The sequence below is a fragment of the Panulirus ornatus genome, chromosome 47 (genome assembly GCF_036320965.1).
Source record: "Panulirus ornatus isolate Po-2019 chromosome 47, ASM3632096v1, whole genome shotgun sequence".
NCBI lineage: Eukaryota > Metazoa > Arthropoda > Malacostraca > Decapoda > Palinuridae > Panulirus > Panulirus ornatus.
In genome coordinates, this window is record NC_092270.1 from 4191389 (window position 1) to 4213455 (window position 22067).

The following is a 22067-nucleotide window of genomic DNA, read 5'->3' on the forward strand; positions in this document are numbered from 1 at the left end:
CTATGATGTCAAGTGTCTCATATTCCTCTCTGTAATCATACTAGGATACCAAATGTCTCATATTCCTCTCTGTAATCATACTAGGACGTCAAATGTCTCATATTCCTCAATGTAATCAAGAAGGTACTTAGTTGACTAGGATGTCAAATGTGTCATATTCCTCTCTGTAATCAAGAAGTTACTTAAGTCTACTAGGATGTCAAATGTGTCATATTCCTCTCTGTAATCAAGAAGTTACTTAAGTCTACTAGGATGTCAAATGTCTCATATTCCTCACTGTAATCAAGAAGTTACTGAAGTTGACTAGGTTGTCAAATGTCTCATATTCCTCTCTGTAATCAAGAAGTTACTAAAGTTTACTAGGATGTCAAATGTCTCATTCCTCTCTGTAATCAAGAATTTCCTTAAGTTGACTAGGATATCAAGTGTCTCGTTCCTCACTGTAATCAATAAGTTACTAAAGTTTACTAGGATGTCAAATGTCTCATATTCCTCTCTCTAATCAAGAATTTACTTAAGTTTCATTTTACCAATCATAAAAACACCAGGTTTTTGGGGGATATGGAAACAACAAAATTAAGTTTTATAGAAAGAATTTACTGATATAAATAACATTCTTCTTACACAATATTTGGACATGTAGAAACATACAAAACGTAAAAATATACATCATACATCTATGTCGTCTATACATTTATGACAGTAAATTGAAGGAAACTGACTGAAATACGAAACAATATGAAAACTTTAACATTTTCAAGACTTTATGAAAAATAGACTAGAAACCAAATGAACATAGCAAGGAAAAAATTTCCTTCACAAAGCCTATAAATATTCAAAGTTTCAAACAATATAAGGAATGGACTATGAATGCAAAAAAGCAAACTTTTTTTTTTCTCCCAGCACGGCCGGGGCAAACCTAGCCGCCACTTGTGGCTATGTACACGTCCGTTGGAATAGTGATTGAGGAAAAGCGACAACCTGGCCGCCCCACGACCGGCTAGTAACGGTAAGAATGACTTGAGACTATTGTCGAGAGGTACGATACCACCTCCTCACCCCCAACACCCCCGCCAACACTGCTGGTGCAGGAGTGGTGGTGGTGGTGGTGACGGTACCTCCCCCTCCAATACATGTTTCACCTCCCCGGGAAAATCCGAGACTAGAGTAGCGGCGGGCGACGACATTTAAAAAAAAAAAAAAAAAAAAGTCGGCCGGCCATTTTATAAGAATTATATAGAGGTAGAGAAGAAAAACTCCTTTGGAAATGTTCGTTTGACTAGGTAATATATATAAAAAAAAAAACAAGCATGGAATATAATTAATGTAAAACTGTACAAGCAGATCTATGACACTAATAAATAACAATCTCCTCTCTCTCTCTCTCTCTGAGTAAAAAAAGGTAGGCTCAATACCTTGGATTTATATAGAGTCCATACACTAGTCAATTTCACCAGTATGATCGGATTAACTTTGGCTTCAGTCACAGCACCATAAATGGGGTTAGCGGGGGGGTTGGACCCGACCTCGAGCGTATGAACCTCTCATCCTTGAGACCTATAATACCTAAGATCTCCTAACCACGGGAGATCACGTTATAGCACTTGGAGGTTCTGAGGAAGGGCGACCAACCCAGCACACTCGGAACAACCTCACCCTCGACCCACACCACCTCACACCCTCGAGGCCCACCTACAGGAGTAGTCCTTGGGCGACGCCTACGTAAGGGTACGGGTGGAATAGGTTAAACAACACAGCGAAGAGCGTGCACGCCGCGTAGACTCCAAGGGCGACCCACCACAAGAGCTGCTCGTGAAGCCGCTGCTCGAAGTTCTTGAGGACGACCAGGCCGAGTGTCAGCCCCGCTAACGCCCCAGTAAGGTGAGCCACGTAGGACACGGGCAATCCCACCGTTTCGTGCGCGTATCGGTCGTATATGGCGAAACCCACATCGGCGCTCGCTGTAGGAGGAAGGAACGATGAGTGCGTAATTGAAAAAAATTCAAACCTATACTTCTATAATAATAATATACATACGTATATATACATACATACACAATATAGTTTTGTATATGTTACACTATGATCAATTTCTAAGAGAGTCCTGGTGTTACCCAAGTCTTTTTTCTAAAAGCAGCAAGGATTATCTATATTAAAAAGATATCGCCATATATAACAAAATAAAAACAATGCCACAGGAAGCTTACCGACAAAAAAAACGCCGATGAGTCTCAATATGCCGAACTGCATGTTATTGTAATTAATGAGGACGTTGGCTAAGTGGGCGGCCAGGAGGGCGTACACCCCACCCGACGCCCCCACCAGGTACACATCGGCGTCGAAGACCGAGGTGCCGAGAGACCCGGCCAGGACGCCCGCCAGGTACACAGTCCCGATGCGGGCCGAGCCGTGCACCATCTCCAACGGGAGGCCTACCAGCAGCTGCACCAGGAGGTTGAACGCTAAATGCACCCATCTGCCAACCGAAACAACCCAGTTAGTCAACACTTCTCGCCATATTACTTCACACATTAACTTGGAAACCCACACGAAAGGCAAAATAAACCCAGCCAAGCACTGGTCTATCACCAGTGTTGGAATGTATTCATAAACTATATACCAATATTCTGCCCCGCCATTACTCATCATGAACCAAGACATGGGTGTGGTAAGGACTTACCCAGCGTGTAGAAAGGCGTAGAATATAAACCTCCAGACGTGATGGCGTTTGTCTGGGCGGTAGATGAAAAGGGAATCCACGGCGACTGGCCCAGCCACGTTCATCTCCCCCGTGGTGATGGTGTAGTACGCGAACACCCCGAGCTGAAGCGAAGGAAAAAGAAAAAACACTCCGTCAGTCATCGCACTCGCTACACATGTTCCATTCAAATGTATACACCGAAATGAATGTGTATAAATGTGTATAAATGAGTGTCTGCAGCTTGAGGAAGGATGGCGGCCGGCATACCTGGGTGACCCCCGATGGCGCCAACCAACCCAGCTGATGTCATGCACAAGGAGCAGCCCTTGCCAAGCCGCGCGCCACGCCACTAGCCTTACGATTTGTCGCCATTTTCACACAGTTATCGTCCAATTTTTGCCAACCAGTTTCGTGCACTGTTGAAAGGCACAGCCTCCATCTCGATGACAAAAAGGAGCAAAACGGGTTTACTCAATATTTCCTGGCGCTACGCTACAAAACACGTGTCACAGCCAGAAATAAACACGAATGCAGTTAGAAGTTCGGAGTGGACGGGTTGCGGGGCTGTGTGGGGCGGGGCACCGGATTTTTGGCCTGCCCCCTCCTGACCTGACCCCAGGGCTGGTCAACCCCGCACGTAATTCGTCATGGCGTAAAACAGTGGCACAAAACATGGGCGGAAGTGCCAGTGGGTGGGTACCATGGGCGGCGGGGTACAGCTGGCACCCACGGGGCCCTGGCACCATCGCTTGCTCCCACCTCACGCGGGGCGAGTCTCGCGCGAGGCTTGCCGTCGCCGACTAAACTCCATCCGTGTGTCGGCCAAGTCTACTGGGACCAGCCGGAATACCCCAGTACAATACGGCGTGTGACGTCGTCGAGGTCTGTTTTTTTCCCCCCCCGTTGGTGGTGGCGCGCGTGTGCCTTGTCCAGAAGGATGACCAACCCCCCCTCGCATCACCACCTCCCCCTCCAACCTTGGGCCATTACCGCTCACGGTGGCGGAGGCTAACATCTTCAAACGACAGGCCAACGCAACAACGACAGGATAAAGACCTGGGCACGGGCGAGCGATCCGTTCCCACACACGGAAGTTCTGAAACAGAGGGAGGGACGGAGGGAGGGAGGGGGAAAGAAAACCAACCCCCCTCCCTCCCACCTCCTCAAGCCAAGTCTCCTATACGTAGGGAGTGGATAGCGGTGAACGAATATTTATGGCGAGGGCTTACATCCCCCCTGCGACTGATGGTGACATTCAGTTTGGCACTGAGGTAAAGACGGGCTCCAGACGTGCTTACCACGACTGGCTGTCATTATGCAAGATAAACCGACTCCCTCCTTTTTTTTTTTTTCCACGTCTGGTCTGTTGCCATTTGAGAGTAACACGAAACTCACCTATAAAATATTCGCTGTGAAACACGTACACACACACACACATATCCAAAAGCTACATTTAAAATTAGTTGAGAGTTTACGTGTTTATTTACCGACAACATTCATGCTCTGAGGCTTATTTGCGGACGTAGAAAGAAAAAAAAAAAAAACACCTACACAGGATGGCAAGGTATTCAGAGCGCGATGTCATTAGCTAAATGCCACGTAGGGTAAACTTCGTAAGCATCACATCCACGGTCGTGACGTAACATTCACACCGATCAGGTGCCGGCAACTCTCCCCTCCTCCCCTTCCCATCCCGCTAACGTTCAGTGGAACACGGAGAAACACCGTTATGTGATACATTCCATTTAACTCGGGGTGGGAAAACACGCCATAATTCACCCGAGAAACACCGAAACGTAAAATCGTGAACTGTGACTTTCCTCGCGGTGAAAAGAAATCGTAGAAAAGCATAACTAGAGCAGACGCCCGAAGCAAAGTGGAGCGAATTGCTTTTAGTGGTCAACTTGGAGCGGCGCGAGGTTGGTACAGCCGCTCACCACAGAACATGGTGGCTGCCTAACCCAAACAAACCCTTCCCCCCCGAAAAAAAAAATACACTACCCATCAATAAAACCATAAACTGAAAACAATAGATCCAAGAAAAAAAATAGATTCGATCGTAAATATCGAAAGAAATAAGGCCAAATAAAGCCTAGCGATAACATGTTCGCAGTATGGGAACGTGGTAGGCTGGAGCGACGTGCGGGGAGGGAGGAAGGGTCTGTGGCCTAGTGGTTACAATACCAGTGTTTATTGCTCGTCAACACGTCTCACTGACCTGCTCACCGGTGGCCTCATCATAACGGGCTGGACACTGACTGCACGTCCAACCCCCGGACCACCAACACCCTACCTAGAGAGAGAGAGACAGAGAGACACCGTATGGCTGGGTGGCATGTTAAAGTCTGGAGTGTGTCTGCTAGGCTAGCCCGACCCACCCTCATACGCCTACCATCTGACGGCAGGGTGGCAGACGCGCGCCCGCTGGGCCACGTACGGTCTGGGGACAATTCCGTCCCGAGTGCGGGACACCATGTGGATTTAATCAACGTCCCGAAATGCCTTGGGACCTATCTCATATCGTCGGAGGTGAACAAAGACGGTTATGACAGTGTGAACGACCCTAGGACGCGGGGTGAGAGGCGCGTGCCCTGCCAGGTGATACGCCATGCTCCTCCCACTCCGTTTTATTGCTACACCTCGGTACGCCCCTCCCTCTACCCACACGACACCCACGCCACAGTCAACCATATACGCACACGACCTTAAACCCATTCGACACCAAACATGCGGACGGAAGCCCTGTACTTCTGAATAATTAGTGTATTTTCTACAAGACGGAATGTACGAGTCGGAACAGCTGGGTTTAGACGCACTCCTGCCGGACCCCGGCCAAGCTCCCCCCCCCCCTAACACACGCACGCATCACGCTCGCGCGTACCACCTGACGCAGAGGAGGTACCAAAAGGACCTTGGTATGCTGGATTAACCACGGCTCCGGATAGCCGGGGATCATTTGGGATAAGCCCAGGCTGGATTAGGTTATAACCTCTGCGCCTGTTGTGCGCGTTTGGCTTCGCTAACACAACATCGCCCGCGTCCTTCTGTGACGCATCCGTGCGCCTTTTCACGAAGCGTTCCACGCATCAACAACGCCCGTCGTCAATTCAGAGGGGATGGTTTAGATTCTCAGGAACGGATATAATCGTAATAATCATTCTAAGTGTAATACTTTACACACACACACACACACACACACACACACACACACACACACACACACCACACACACACACCACACACACACACACACACAAACACACACACATTCCAAGACCACGGGAAAACAGTACAGGGTGTGCGATGTTACTAGTTCAGGGCAGTACATGTACGGAAGTGAACTGGGTGGAGCGCAAGCATGAGGAAAGGGGACCGGCAGTCGCTGAAGTGGGGTTGGGGGGTTGGACATACAGGGAGGGGGTAGTGTACTGGTACGGAGCGCACCCCTGATTACAGAGAAGTGGGCAGGGGTTGAAGAGGAGCGTGTGGTTGGGTAATGATAGCATGGGAGGGGTCAAATGTGTGGGACGGGGGGACATGGAAAGGGGTCAGAGGTGTGTGTGTGTGTGTGTAGGAAGGGGGTGAGAGACGGGGTCATAGGGGTGCGTGGAGGTGAGAGACATGGGGTCTCTGTGTGGTGCGTCGGTGGGGATATACATGGGAGGGGGGTCAGAAAAGTGTGGGGGTGGGCAGACATGGGAGGGGGGTCAGAAAGGAGTGTGGGGAGACATGGATGCCAGATGTGTACTGGGGGAGATATATGGGAGAGGGTCAAAGGAGTGTGCAGGTGACGTGGGAGGTGTGTGCCATGGGCAGGGGGGTCAGAGCAATGTGTGGGAGGGGGTTAAAAGTGTGTGTGTGTGTGTGGGAGGGGGAAGGACATGGGGGGGGAGAAAGAGGGGTGGGTCGTAGGGCTGAAACTTATACGAAGGGGTCTGAGAGGTGTGATGGGGTGAGGGATATGGCAGAGAGGGGGGGTGTGGGGTCAGAGAGAGAGAGAGGTGTGTAAGAGCGGGAGTGTGGGAGGGAGACACAGGTAGAGGGGGGGGGGCGGGGGTCATGTCATGACGACCTGGAACCAACTACCGGAAGCGTAGGGACACTGACACGGGTAAAGGGGGGGCGGGGCGGGGCGGGGCGGGGGAATGTAGGAAGGAAAGCGCACCCACCCTCCCCCCCCCCGTTCACCTCACTGATAAACCAGGAGTCACACATCAATCCCCTCCTCCAACACGCATGAACAAAGTCTCGCACTCACAAACCCAAATTTACAAACGTATTCATACGTAAAGAAAGGCATTACATTCCCTCAGATTTCATCCGAACCTAACCCTACTTCATTATGCTACGAATGACATTAAAAAATATGAAATGGAAAATGGAGTCTATTAAGGCGTAGGGTGGGTGGGTGACGGGGGAAACCTTTCAAGCTACAGCGGGAGGCGCAGGTGGGTGGGTGGGTGGGCGGAGACCTTGCAAGGTTTCATGCCATATACAGTCGCCCCGGACAACACGCCCAAGACAACATCTGATAAACCGACAGATAATTTAAGGCGGACGTGTGTCCCACCAACATAAATGTGGAAGGTAAAACATATCTGATGAATAATAATCCATGTAAGATTTATAAATGTAATCAAATCAACGAGATTCATATCGAAATCTTCGCATGGCGTCAACACGGGGCGCAATGGCTTCAGAATGGGTAACTATGGAAATGAAAAACACACACCCAAAAACGCACAGATATTGCAACTACTTGAGGCAGGGTTCGCCAAGTGACGCGCTACACCGTGAGATAAATATTTGGACCTTTTCTATCAGGACGCAGACGAGAACGCACAGCCCAGCGCCCCCTCCTCTCCCACCCCAACACACCTAACACGCTCCTCTTTTGTTTTTTTGTTTTCTATACTCGGCCAGTTCTGGGAAAAGTGCACTTCTCTGGCCGCCGAGAAGTATGAATGGGAGAACGAAGCAGGAGTGATTCTCCCGGGGAACACGTCCGGCGGTACCGAAGAACTCAAAAGAAGCGACTCATTTACTATGTAGCTGTACGACACACTGGGGCGAGATCAACATACGAAACCCCCCCGTCCGACACACGCTAATCGAATCCCGCTCGCTGGCTAATGAAGCACTGGTTTGTTTACACTCGGTATCCAAGCAACGAACCGCCTCGGAGGGATATTTGGACGCCGTCTCGATCAATAGAACTACTCCTTGACCGACTAGGAGGAAGCTGGTTTTAAAAAATGCAGGTTCTTATTATTTCTCTCTCTCTCTTTCACACACACTACCGTCCTCAAACGTCACAGCAGTAGGCTAAAAGGCTAAAAGCGAACGCAGTACCAAAGCTAAACGTAAACACGATTGAAAGGCCATGTGTACCTACCTCAACTCCCAGCGCACCGGAGTGGTGTAAAAGGTTATCTCGTATGTGACGGCCGAAACGAGGAGCAACGGGTAGGGCATCCTGATTTCCACGCAGGCGCCGGGGGATGCGAACACAGGGCATCCTTGTTCGTGTAACGTAGCCAATACATGTTCAACATGGGTCCCCAAACCACCCCCTCTCTCTCCTCTCCCCCGATGATGTCAGCCAGCAGCACCTGGCTCAATCGTATGAGTAAGACCCATATTAGCGAGGGCAAGCCAAGCTGACACCACCCCTACAGGGGTAGAAGGAAATACATGACCTGACATACTAAACTCAACACGGTAACTTCTGCTTTTACCGAGCCGTTAGCCGCAGAGACTTTGAGTACGGACAATAAACCTCCCCTTCAAATAAGGCGGGACCCCCTTAACCTGTACACAGGACCTGGTACGACCCACCCACCCACCCTCCTCAAACCTGTGCGGTTGACCTGGCACACCCCACCTGCTGATGGCATCCGACCTAAATGAGACCTGGCTCTTGACGTGATACGGCACTTTGCATCTACGAGATCTGGCACATCTCTCGTGGAATATGACGAGACATTGCTAAGGGGGGGCCCTTACTGTGTCCCACTATTATCCCTAGTGTCACCCATTAATCCTCCTTACTATAACTTTTGACTATCACATGTTAGTTATTGTACGACTGACACGGGGTCTTAGAGACATCCGGTATACACAATACGTGACCTGTTCGAGGTCACGTGCTTAGGATACCGAACTAATGACCTGTGCGACCCATGAAATTATGAACACAGTCATGTATAAGACCAGTTACAACTATTACTCATGACCTGTACCGACCCGTACAAGACCTGGAAGTTACATGTGACCTGTAAGACGTGGTACTATTCCTAAAACCTCTGTCACCTTTTACTGACACCTGTCATGACATCACAACGGCTCTTTAGACCTGATATTCTTCTATACGTACTTATACATATACATACACTTAGGACCTGGTACCCCTTCTACTGGCCAGCAGCGATCCAACACAGGCACCCTCACTGACCTGAAGACCTTGGCACCCCATTCTGACCTGGCACTTTCTACAACTAGACTGTAGAGACGTTGCAGCCAAGTGGCTAGTGAAGAGCTGGTGGCTTCCTAAGTGACCTGTCGAAACCTGGCAGTTTTCACCGAATTGTAGAATCCAGACACTACTTGCCCATAAACCTACGTCCTTACATTGGCCTGTAGAGGCCAACCCGTCCTTCTACTGGCCTACAGAGACCAACCCGTCCTTCTACTGGCCTACAGAGACCAACCAGTCCTTCTACTGGCCTACAGAGACCAACCAGTCCTTCTACTGGCCTACAGAGACCAACCAGTCCTATTGGTCTGCGGAGAACCATCAATCCCTCTATCAGTCTGCGAAGACCCACCACTCCTTCTACCACCCTTACAGAGACCTACCAATCCTTCTCCTGGCTTGCAGAGACATCCTAGGCATCCTGCAAGCCTACAGAACACAGCTCAGTCCTCGCGACATAGCCTGCAGAGACCTACCATCCATCCTACAAGCCGACAACAGAGAGAACCCGGTCAGTCCGTCAATCTACCACCCAGTACCATCCCTACCAGTCCTCCTCCAGGCACTCCTGCAGGAGCACGATACAATCAACATCAACACTGACCTGCACGAGGGTGACGGCGATGATGAAGAGGGGCGGCGGCCAGCACCTGTAGTGATCAGCGTAGTACTTCCGATCGCGTTCCTCCGTCAAGAACTCGTCGGCGATCAGACGAACCATTCTGGGGAACATAAGAGGCGAGGGTTAGCAATCTCGGTCATACAGTATTACATTCCATACTAAATATAAAAAAAAAACAAAAGATCATCGGGAAGTTTGATTTTCGCCCCCTCCACTTACGTTCTTTAGGCCCCCCCCCCCTCCACTAACGTTCTTTAGCCTCCCCCCCTTTCACTAACGTTCCTTAGGCCCCTCCTTCCACTAACGTTCTTTAGGTCATGTTAGGTTAGATGATCTAATTAAAGGCCAGGAGGTGCGTCGTGACCCCTTAACCAAATCGAACCTACCCTAACTTAGCGGAACGCTGAAGGAGGGGGGGAAGAGGGGGTGCGCGCGCGCGCGAATCCTCAGGTGATCCAATATAACTACACACATGTATATATGATATGATATTCCGAGACCTCTGGTAACCATGAAAAAAACACCACGCACCGCAAGCTCTTACGGCAGCACCTCACACCAGCCGTGGCACTTCTTTCACATCTTCGGAGTAGGAAATAAGGCAATAGATAATACATATCTACTACCGGCACACTGTAAAACACGATAACACATGTTCCTATCTCCCTCGTGAGTGGTCGACTAACATTGCCAAACCTTACAAGGCAGCCCAGAGCCAAACATTCCAAGAGTGCCAACATGAAAGCAAAAGTGTCAAATGTTCAGAGTTATTGCCCCCTGGGTAAAAAATGGGTCTTGGACCTCCAACCTTCGAGGAGTTCATCGAGGGAGAAGTAAAACCCTTGCTGACGTTACGGGATGTGTGGGCAGACAATTGGCAGGCTCCTGCCATCTTAGAATTGATCGACGGAGGTTGGCAGACCTGGTCAGAGCTAGGTTGCGTGTTGAGTGTGGCTGCTCAATTGCGTGATGTTTAAGACTTGGTCAAGTTAGTAAGACATATATCATGATTCATGTTATGTGATACATCACTACAGTATTCACCTGTGACCAGGAGAATTGAGTGACGCTGCTTACTTTAAAACAGTAACCCTAAACCTTAACTTCACTTACAAAAAAAAAAAAAGGGGGGGTGCCATGGGACAGAAATCATTAAACCCGTGGCATATCGGAGCGAGACACATTTTGGAAAAATACTTTTTATATCTAACAAAACCAATGCCTTGGGAAAATATGAGCAGTCTCACTGAAACTTTTTAAGTCAGCACACCAGGCCTGTTCGCCTCCTACCACCACCACACTAAAACAAACCATCGTCATCACTACAACACAACATTACTTACTTGTTAAATATCGGAGGTTCGTGGAGGAGGAGATGGAAATCGGTCTCAGAGCTGACCTGGCGATCTCGATGGTGTACGGCACATTTGAACGACCGACTTCGTTTCCCACTCATCTGCCAAGGAAGAGAGAGAGAAATTACAGTCAAAACTCCGATCAGAACCACGAGACAACGTTGATCGGCTGCAGCCGTCAATACCGCGAGACATAAATTCATCAATCGAAAAGAGGGTTCACATGGGAGACGTGCCATAGCGCTCTAGTTTCTGTTCAAACACCAGCAGCAGCAGGTTAGACACAGGCTAAAAATAAAATCGGCAAACTCGACAGATATTCGCATTCAACAGCTACCTTATGCCTCCTAATACCATTGACATAGAACAAACATGAGTCACGGGAGGTATCCTTCCTTACCTAGTACAACCATCGGTGACAATGTATTAGTCGTTCGCTTCTCGCATTGTCGATATGTCTTACATAATTTCGTCAAGTAATATCTAATCGATGTCAAGCACTTGTCCACTCCTTGCATGTCCACTCAGAAAAACATAGAAACGCAACAGAACAAAATAAACTGTACAAACTTAACAAACACTATAACACAAGAAACAAGAAGGGGGGGTAACGTCCACACCCAACCACTGCCAGACACCAACTGAGACTATTTTCGCGCGCGGGGTCTGCATCGTCTGCAAGCCAATATATTCAGACGGGTTAGTTCACGCGCTGTAATCGAGTGCATTGCGACTTGAGCTGATAATTCAATTACACCATATTAAACCATAGGCCCAGGCCATCATAAAATGAGAAATTGATCAGGTTCTTCCCTCCAAAAAAGAAAAGATAAATGATTGATTTGTATAGGCATATCTGCCACCTCCTCGTCTGAACATGAAAAGGTAAACATTTCATTTCAGTTTCAACTCTACAAAGCCTTACGCATTACTTCCATATTATGATGATGCAGACAATACTCCGGAAGTGAAATTATGAACTTGAACTCGTTACCATTTAAAACCGGTACGTAACTGAGGGAAAAAAAATATGAAACATGGGCATTATGTCGGTGTAAAGAATAAAACAGCGTCTATTATCTATCCAGGAAACTCTCGTCAGCTTCAATGTATTCCAAACACCATTTCCGTTTTTCGTAAGCAGGTCATAATTCTATAACAAAAAAAAAAAAAAGAAGGCACGTTTTCATATTGTGTACAACAAATGTTTTACAAAAACTGTTGTGAAATAAACACAAATTCTAACATATACAAATATCTCTTTCATGAACACACTTTTCACAAACGAATACTTTACGTAAAACGAAACCTAATGTATATGTTTTGAGACACGCCAAGAAAAAGCTATATGCTTAATATTTCAATGTAAGTAATGTTGCCTTCACAGAATGCAAAGTTCTATATAAGACTATGTATCAAGCTTCAGTACATTAACTGTATTTCTATTTTCGAATTACTTTATAATAAAATCAATGTCAAATACTTACACACAGATGAACGACGATATATCACTGTTTCGTTTATGCAGTAGTGTCACAATCACAAAACTAGATTTCTCACTATACAACAAAATAGAATCAGCACAATCACTTTTTTTATATAATTTTCTATATAAATATATATATATATATAAAACTCCACTTTAGAAGCACCAGCACAAGATACGTTTCAGTGCACCGTGTCAGAGCAAGTAGCCTTGTGACGCCCGGGACTAGATGAGAATGCGAGAGCGAGAGAGCGCGCGTGTGCCCACCTCGACCTCCGGGAGTCTACTGATCTCGGGAGCACCAGTCACCGAGTAGTCATTATGGCCGACTCCGGCTGACACGTGCGAGCTGAAGCGGTCTGGGGAAGGGGGAGGAGGGGGGATGATTGGATGGGGAGGGAGTCATGGGGGCCGGGGGGGGGGGGAGTAAGTAGAGTAATGGAAGGATGGGGGATGGGGGACGGGGATGGGAAGGAGAGGATGACGATAAATGGTGAGGGGGAGTGAGGGAGATTACAGGAAGTAACATGTAACATGAAGAATGGAAATTAATGACCTTATTAAAGTTAATAATCCATTAAATTCCTCAAGGTGGACTTTGGTACGACAACAACAAACATTTACCCCAAAAAAACATTCGTGTTTGTTAGGTTATAGATACGACGCGATACCCTTTTAGATAGCCAACTGTGACCACATGGTCGGTCTCCACATCTCCAATCCTCCCACCCCCCCCATTATTCACCTTCTCTCAAGTATCAACTGTATCAAATTACCGAGATATTCGACTGAAGCGAAGGGTGAGGGGTTGTGAGGGCAGGGGTGAGGCATGGAGGGAGGAGGGGATGGGTACACAGTGTGGGTGGTCAGTGCTGGACAGGGGCCCTACACACGGCACACTAATCTAACACAAACAACAGAGGTATTCACAGAATCTCACACACACACACACACCCTTCACATTGTATATATATGTATATATATATATATATATATATATATATATATATATATATATATATATATATATATATATATATATATATACTACTTCGTTTTTATGGCTCAGTCCGTGGTTGATAGGAAGTGCCCCATTTAATGAATTTTCTAGCCATTTTCGACATCACAATAGAAACCTATTGTTGAAACTTGGATGTTTCACTCACTAAATATTGGCGAGGGAAATTCGGCGTGTGGCAACCTCTTGGTCAGCGGAGGTCGGGTGTGCTCCGTACGGGAGGGAGCGGGGCCTCCACTCTCTCCTGCCGCTCAGTCACCCGCCACCACGCCGGAGCAGTGGGTGTGTCAGTCGTCGTACCTACACACCCACGTCTCTCGTAAACTTGTTGGGATATTTGTTTTTGCGGGACCATGTCAATCCGAGTGTCTCGAAGTTTACAGAGAGCAATGGTTTTTGACTTGTCTATGACGAGTTTTATAAACTCACGGGCTTTCTTTTTTTTCTATTTTTTGTTGGCGCCAAAGCTTCACGTATGCATTTGAAAAATTCTGGGGTAAAGGGCAGAACGTGTGTTGCCGTGTCGTGGCTTTGGGGGACACCTGGTCTGGGAGAGCCACATATTGCGTCACTCGGGGAGCTGGCATTCATCCTTTTTGGCATAATGCGGCCATGATTCATGTCTCTGGTATTAAGGCGTAATACTTACAATCCACGGGGGAAATTTTATATTCAAGTTCTTGTCAATTCAACATCAGCATGTCATCCACCGGTAATTCAAAAGAGCATTTATCAATACATTTATTCTTAGTAACACGATCAGGGTTCAAATAATATTCTCTTAAAACAGTTACGAAAATGTAAACCCAGCGAATTACCAGGTAAGACCCCAGAGCTTCCCTGGGGGCATCTCGCTTCAACTTGTGAGGACATGCGTCAACGGGTTGGTCAGCCGACGTGACGCAACCGACTGTGCGCTACAAACGTTCACTGCTCTGCTAGACGCAACCAGAGACGCGACCAAGTTCATATTCACGATAGAGAAAAAACGTAATACTTTAGGGGATTTACTTTAAGTGTTCATATCTTTTTTTAAAGTTATATATATATATATATATATATATATATATATATATATATATATATATATATATATATATATATATATATATAAGAGCGTGGTTGAGAGAGCAGAAGAGGGTGTTTTGAAATGGTTTGGGCACATGGAGAGAATGAGTGAGGAAAGATTGACCAAGAGGATATATGTGTCGGAGGTGGAGGGAACGAGGAGAAGTGGGAGACCAAATTGCAGGTGGAAAGATGGAGTGAAAAAGATTTTGTGTGATCGGGGCCTGAACATGCAGGAGGGTGAAAGGAGGGCAAGGAATAGAGTGAATTGGATCGATGTGGTATACCGGGGTTGACATGCTGTCAGTGGATTGAATCAGGGCATGTGAAGCGTCTGGGGTAAACCATGGAAAGCTGTGTAGGTATGTATATTTGCGTGTGTGGACGTGTATGTATATACATGTGTATGGGGGTGGGTTGGGCCATTTCTTTCGTGTTTCCTTGCGCTACCTCGCAAACGCGGGAGACAGCGACAAAGCAAATATATATATATATATATATATATATATATATATATATATATATATATATATATATTATTATCTCCCGCATTTGCGAGGTATATATATTCAATGTTACTAAGGAAAATGATATCGTGAAAGCCATTTTGAAATTTCTCGTAGAAATTGTTCGTTACGGTGTTTCTCGACACGGTAACGACTTAGTAAGTGTGAAGAGTCATGAGTGAATTTACGTCTGTGTTCCTTGTTTTTTTTCTCATTTTCTATTTATTCATTGCTTATTCTATGTTGCAGGGATCGTATAAATTCTAACTGGCAAGCAATTATAAATTGAATATTTCAAATACGACTTTTATTTTTGTTTTTATTGATGTATGTATATTTTATTGTTGTAGTAGTAGTAGTAGTTGTTATTATTATTATTATTATTATTATTATTATTATTATTATTATTATTATCATTATTATTATCATTATCATCATTATTATTATTATTCGAACACTAACATATATGCAGCGATCCATCCTGTGGTCTGTTGACCCCGCTAGACGTGTCTGCCTTATTATCCATGACGCTGTGACCTTCTCCTCAGATACCGGGTCATGACCGGTGTTCTAACACCACGTCAGTGTTTCTGAGCACCGCTCTGACCCCCCGTAATGACCTCCAAGTGTTCGCCGCATGACCCGACGTGACCTAACGACTACGTTTAAGGTCGCCACACCGTCCCTGTGAGATTCTACATGTCGGTGATTCCACACAACGCTCCTACCACAAGGGAGGATCGCACTTAGTGCTATTATCATGAGCTTCTCCTACCGGCCTTGAACCTAGCTAGGTTGGGGTAATGTGGAGGGGTAAGCTCAAAAAAGCCATCATCACTATATCCTTGTCTTCACTACAACTGGTACAGTTATGTTTACTGTGTTGTTGGCTTTAGGACTCTGGATAAATATTTTTTTCCTCTTCTGGCAATACAACTTTATTAATAGACATACAAAATCACCATTTTATCATTATTATTATCATCAGAACTTGAATAATCATACATATAAATGACGTTCCAACCTAAGTGGAAACGTCAAACTATTACCAAGACGAACACTTGAGTGAAACCTTATGAATCATCTTAACAATTTCATTTCCAGTTCCTCAGGAGACGTTTTTACCCGTGCGACGAACAAAACCGTTAATCTACCAGAACCTGAAGGGGAAAGTGTCCTTGAGTTTCTTACGAACTAGAAAATTAAGATGTCTTCTCGTTGTTCACGACAGACACTTGCCATGAGTACGTATGCAACTCTACATAAGCCATGTATCGTTAAATGGACTAAATGTTGCCTGTTAGTCTGTGAGATACACCTCTCTAAGGATAGGAAGGGATAGACTGGATATAAGTGTAAGGGATAGTCCCGGTTCGGTGCGTAATGCAAGGAAAGGCATACATTTTACTGTATATACATAACAAAAGGGGGAACTCGCAAGCCTACCCAAGGTATAATACCTGAAGAGGCTTATACTTCGCTACAGAGTATGATCCCACGCAGGGAATATAATACTCCAAGAGGCATATAATGCTTTAAAGACCATATGATCCCAAGTAGGGATTATAATGGTACAAGGGAGGCACTGTCCCTCTCACGGGGGCCATCATAATGCCAGGCAAGGCACGCCTCCCTCCAAAGACGACATTCCACTACCATCATCTCGAGGTCTTCCACCACCTCGAACACGCCACTCGGCTGGAGGGCCTTTGCCTCCCCTGCGCCAGCTCTCCAAAACTGGAGCTATCGGAATCTTATCTTTTCACGACTCAGTTCCATGTTTGGCCATCTAGATTTAATATATATATATATATATATATATATATATATATATATATATATATATATATATATATATATATATATCTTTCTTTTTCTTTCAAACTACTCGCCATCTCCCGTGTTAGCGAGGTAGCGTTAAGAACATAGGACTGGACCTTTGAGGGAATATCCTCACTTGGCCCCCTTCTCTGTTCCTTCTTTTGGAAAATTAAATAAAACGAGAGGGGAGGATTTTCAGCCCCCCACTCCCTCCCCTTTTAGTCGCCTTCTACGACATGCAGGGAATACATGGGAAGTATTCTTTCTCCCCATCCCCAGGGATAATATATATATATATATATATATATCCCTGGGGATAGGGGAGAAAGAATACTTCCCACGTATTCCCTGCGTGTCGTAGAAGGCGACTAAAAGGGGAGGGAGCGGGTGCCTGGAAATCCTCCCCTCTCGTTTTTTTTTAATTTTCCAAAAGAAGGAACAGAGAAGGGGGCCAGGTGAGGATTTTCCCTCTAAGGCCCAGTCCTCTGTTCTTAACGCTACCTCGCAAACGCGGGAAATGGCGAATGGTATGAAAAAAAAAAATATATATATATATATATATATATATATATATATATATATATATATATATATATATATATATATATAGTGACAACAGATATTCGGAACAAGTGTTTCTAGCATGTACGACTTACAGAAATATTCGTACACCCAGATTTCTGCCTCGGCTGTCCACACTATGACCAAATATTCACCCCAGACCATGTTACTGTAGGTCAGGCAAGGTCATGCTCTGTGCATGGATACAAGGCAGTGTACAATCTGGTCCCTGCTTACATCCGAAAGCAACAGCAAAGTAACTTACCACGATCATGAACACCTGTACGTAACCAATGGTTAGTTGTACATGTCTCCTGTACATGTTACCGTGTGTACATATTGTGTACGATGTGTGGGGCAACACTAAACTACCTGACTCACAAATGGTTGTTAACACGTAAGAGGTGGTTGGGTGGGTGGGAGGGGAAATACCTGAGCCTTATGTAATAATGATTTAATCATTCCTAAGTTCACCGTCTGGGGGCGTCCACAATGACTGGGGCTAATGATGGCAGGGTTCCAGATGACGTCATCATTCCACCCCAGGTGTTGTCATCAGAGTGACGTCACCAGTGGTGCCTGGCGACGTCACCGTTGGTGCGGTGCGCTACGGGAAAGGGAGGGAGGGAGGCAGGGGCTCTGTCGGCGGAGGAACACGTAGCGACGCGTAGGTCAGACGTCATGGGCGTTCTTAGTGAACGTCTGATTGCAACATTCCCTGTAACTGAGTCACGTGTGTGTGTGTGTGTGTGTGTGTGTGTTTGAAATGTGTCGCTGGAACTTCAATATTACAACCTCCCACGTCTAAAAATAATCAAGAAATGACGTAGTATAAAACATTTCGTTGAAAGAATAAGTAAAAAAAAAAGGAAAATTCCTCGAGAAAGAAAAGGAGAGGTTGGTGACTTCCCTCACTTTCAACCTATTAAAAAAGTTAAAGATATATGTGACGGGAATTTGAAGGCCATCTTATTAAATTCCTACGCAGTATTATGATGTCATTAATTGCTGAACGGTGTAATTTCTCTCTCCCACGTGTACTTATATATATATATATATATATATATATATATATATATATATATATATATATATAAGAGATGGATAGATAGATAGATAGATAGATAGATAGAGAGAGAGAGAGAGAGAGAGAGAGAGAGAGAGAGAGAGAGAGAGAGAGAGAGAGAGACCATAGCTTAAGTTACATGGATACAACAGACAGAAATCATACTCAAATTTTTCCCCTCAGGTACGAATAACTGTGACTCAAAAACAGTTAAAAAAAAAAATTTCTCCTTGATGATTTTGAGTTTCTTCACACACACACACACACACACACACACACACACACACACACAACACACACACACACTATATACCTCGTGATGGGCCAATAGGTCGGGTGTTACCCGTTCGCTCTATATATGTATGCAACACGCGCAGTAAGCCGTAACTTCTCATGTCCTTTTGCTAACTGAACCCGACCCTACCAGACAACTGGCCTGGTCCGAGAGCCAGCCACACACACACACACACACACACACACCACACACACACACACGACTACGGGGCGACATGGCTTCCTTAGGGTTTCAGCATATCAAATGTTTCACTCGACTGAAGGTATGGATTTGAGGGGGCGGGACAATCATGATGACGAAGGTACTTCGGCCTCCTTGATATTTACCAGCACACTGGACGCCTGCATCAGGCGCACCACCACCTCCTCCTCCTCCTGCACCTCTCCACCTCCACCGCCTGTGTAAACACGGTGGGTTAACGGGCCACAGGTGGTGTGGCTGGCCAGGTGAAGCAGGCGACCTCAGTAAGGCCAGGTGGTCGGCGTAAAGGTGAACAGGGAGAGACGTACCCAGGCAGGGGGGAGGAGGACAGCAACGACGAAGAGTTCGGGGGTGGGTGGGTTGGATGGGGAGGAGGGGGTCATTCGGAGGAAGGAGGGAGGGAGGGAGAGGACGGTGGGAGTCCTGTACGCCCAAGTATGTCCACGCGCCAATAACTTGAGCCATAATACCTCCTCAGTCTGGTTGCGTTCCTCCCTCTGGCACAGACTGATGCCATGGATCGTCATCTGTCTCGCGGCGAAGCCCCGATGGCACAGTGTAAGCTGCAATATGCTACGGTGTGGCGTGACCCCCTCACTGAACCGTACGTACAATTCGTACTCTCAAATATTCATATCAACTTCAAAAAGAAAAAAACAAGAAAATACGTACAAATATACTCGTAAGTATATATATATATATACATATGTACGTGGACAAACGTATATCAATCGTATAAAACGTATATACGTGGACGAACGCATGTGAATCTTACGTATATATGTATATATATATATATATATATATATATATATATATATATATATATATATATATATACGTGGACACACGTATATCCTACATATTCGACAACATGCGAACCACACACGGAATCACAGACCAGCTAATATAAATAGAGTTCGGGAGATAATAACCACTCCACAAGGCACGACCATACACACACACACAAAAAAAAGAAGAATAAGAAGACAACGAGGATGACATTAAGCGACACGTAACATTACTCTAAGTGACATGATGCTGAGTGGGTCGTATTTTGGGTCGTCTGACTCTTGTCTTTCCCTGGGGAGTTCTGAAGATAGATTCCTCTTTCTTTTTTTGTTCAACGGTATAAGAAGGCATACCTTGTTGTTGTTGTGGTTATTGTTGTTGTTGTTGTTGTTGTTGTGTTGTTGTTGTTGCGGTTGTTGTATGCTGATCCTTTCCCTCTCTCTCCTTCCTTCCTTCCTGGTGTTAAGTCTTTGTGGTGTCGGCGGTACGATCTTGGAGAGCCAGGGTACCCAAGCCTCGTGCATGACGGTACGACTTGGAGGCCCTTTCATAGCCTGGCCTTGGATCCGACCCCTTCAGGAAGGGGGTCGTAAGGTCGTACTCAGGAGGGGATCATCGCTCCGTCGTACGACACGGTTAAGAATAAGATACGTCGGTGGTGTGAAGGACAGGGATGGTGGTATGCAGCTGGTAACGGGGCTCCCTGAAGGTGGTATGCAGCTGGTAACGGGGCTCCTGAAGGTGGTATGCAGCTGGTAACGGGACTTTCTGAAGGAGGAATGCAGCTGATAACGGGGTTCCTGAAGCAGGTATGCAGCTGATAACGGGGCTCCTGAAGGAGGAATGCAGCTGGTATCAGGGCCTTGGAGGCGGAGGATGTATGGTGCTGGTATGGGGACCGGACCTTCCCGTATCCTAAACGGACATGGAGGACACGCTGGGACACGCTTCACCTGGCAGCAGGACCTGTAGCCTGGCGAGGTTGACCTTGTCCACAGCGACCACTGTCCCTACCCGACGTGAGACCTCCCCCTGTCCCCTCCCCAGCTGTGATGGTCCCTCCCCAGCTGTGATGGTTCCTCCGCCCCGCGTGGTACTGGGGGGGAAGGGGGGGGGATATCGACGACCACATAGGTTAAATACCAGCGGGGAAATACTACGACGGAATGCAGACGGCAACAGACCACTGGATCAAACGGCGTCGGCATTACTGACGAGAGAACAGAAAAGGAAATCAAGACGGCTCAGGGAGAAATGTCTATCGCATCTCTCTTTCGGCGCTTCTTACGCAGGACTGCCTTTAGCTCATGAGACGCCAATATTACACCCAAGTCTTGTACCTCATTTACACTATGTAAATCACGGCAAGTTCACAGTAAATGTTGAGCATCGTTTCGTAAATCACGGTGGGTGTCCGGTATTTCCCTGTTTACGTCACTGCATTTCGAGGTGTTCGCAACTGCAAGTATTTCCCGATGTAGACGTATTCTTGCGTCAGTTCCTCCCTCACCCATGACATACTTTTCAGTGAGCACATATCCCCCTTCTGGTAGCGCATCGCCGTATGAGACACTTCGCTCGGTGAGTGGCTTCATAACACTTTCCTATTTGTAAGCATATCACTTCACATAGCACGTCCCTGTGTGAGTACGTCAATAAGTAATCATTGCGTCCATTTTGGACACTTGCTACTTCCCTATATATGTGTATATGTACTTCCTCTCGTGAGTACTTCCCTACTTATATGTGTACGTCCTCACATAAGGATTACACATCCTGCTGATTGGAGGTTCATGAAAGGGATGGGGGGATGGGACTGGGTGGGTGTGGAGGGAGGGTGAGGGAAGGAAATGTGGTCAACACATCCATGTCGCACCCTGACGTCATCAGTTCCGCTTCACAGTGAAATGAACATCACAATCACCTGGTCCTCGTAATTACAGGCAGTTGGGAGTTTAAATCATGGGGGTCGTCACAATCATGGGGGTCGTCACAATCATGGGGGTCGTCACAATCATGTGGGTCGTCACAATCATGTGGGGTCGTCACAAGGCTCTTCCGTCCATAGATACAATTATAACAGTACTTCGTGGCTTTGGT

General features: G+C 46.4%; 1 protein-coding gene across 3 annotated transcripts in view; it reads right to left on the reverse strand.

Annotated features, from left to right (window-relative positions):
* Positions 1–576: 576 nt before the first annotated feature.
* Positions 577–22067, reverse strand: part of LOC139763454 (rhomboid-related protein 3-like) — a 425782-nt gene continuing 404291 nt past the window's right edge. For all 3 annotated transcript variants that reach the window (XM_071689520.1, XM_071689519.1, XM_071689518.1), the window contains 5 exons: positions 11142–11254; positions 9781–9898; positions 2681–2823; positions 2208–2476; positions 577–1961 (listed from right to left, as the gene is read on the reverse strand). In XM_071689520.1, coding sequence (XP_071545621.1) covers positions 1693–1961; positions 2208–2476; positions 2681–2823; positions 9781–9898; positions 11142–11254 — 912 coding nt within the window. In that variant the 3' untranslated portion in view covers positions 577–1692. The remainder of the gene's footprint in view (positions 1962–2207; positions 2477–2680; positions 2824–9780; positions 9899–11141; positions 11255–22067) is intronic.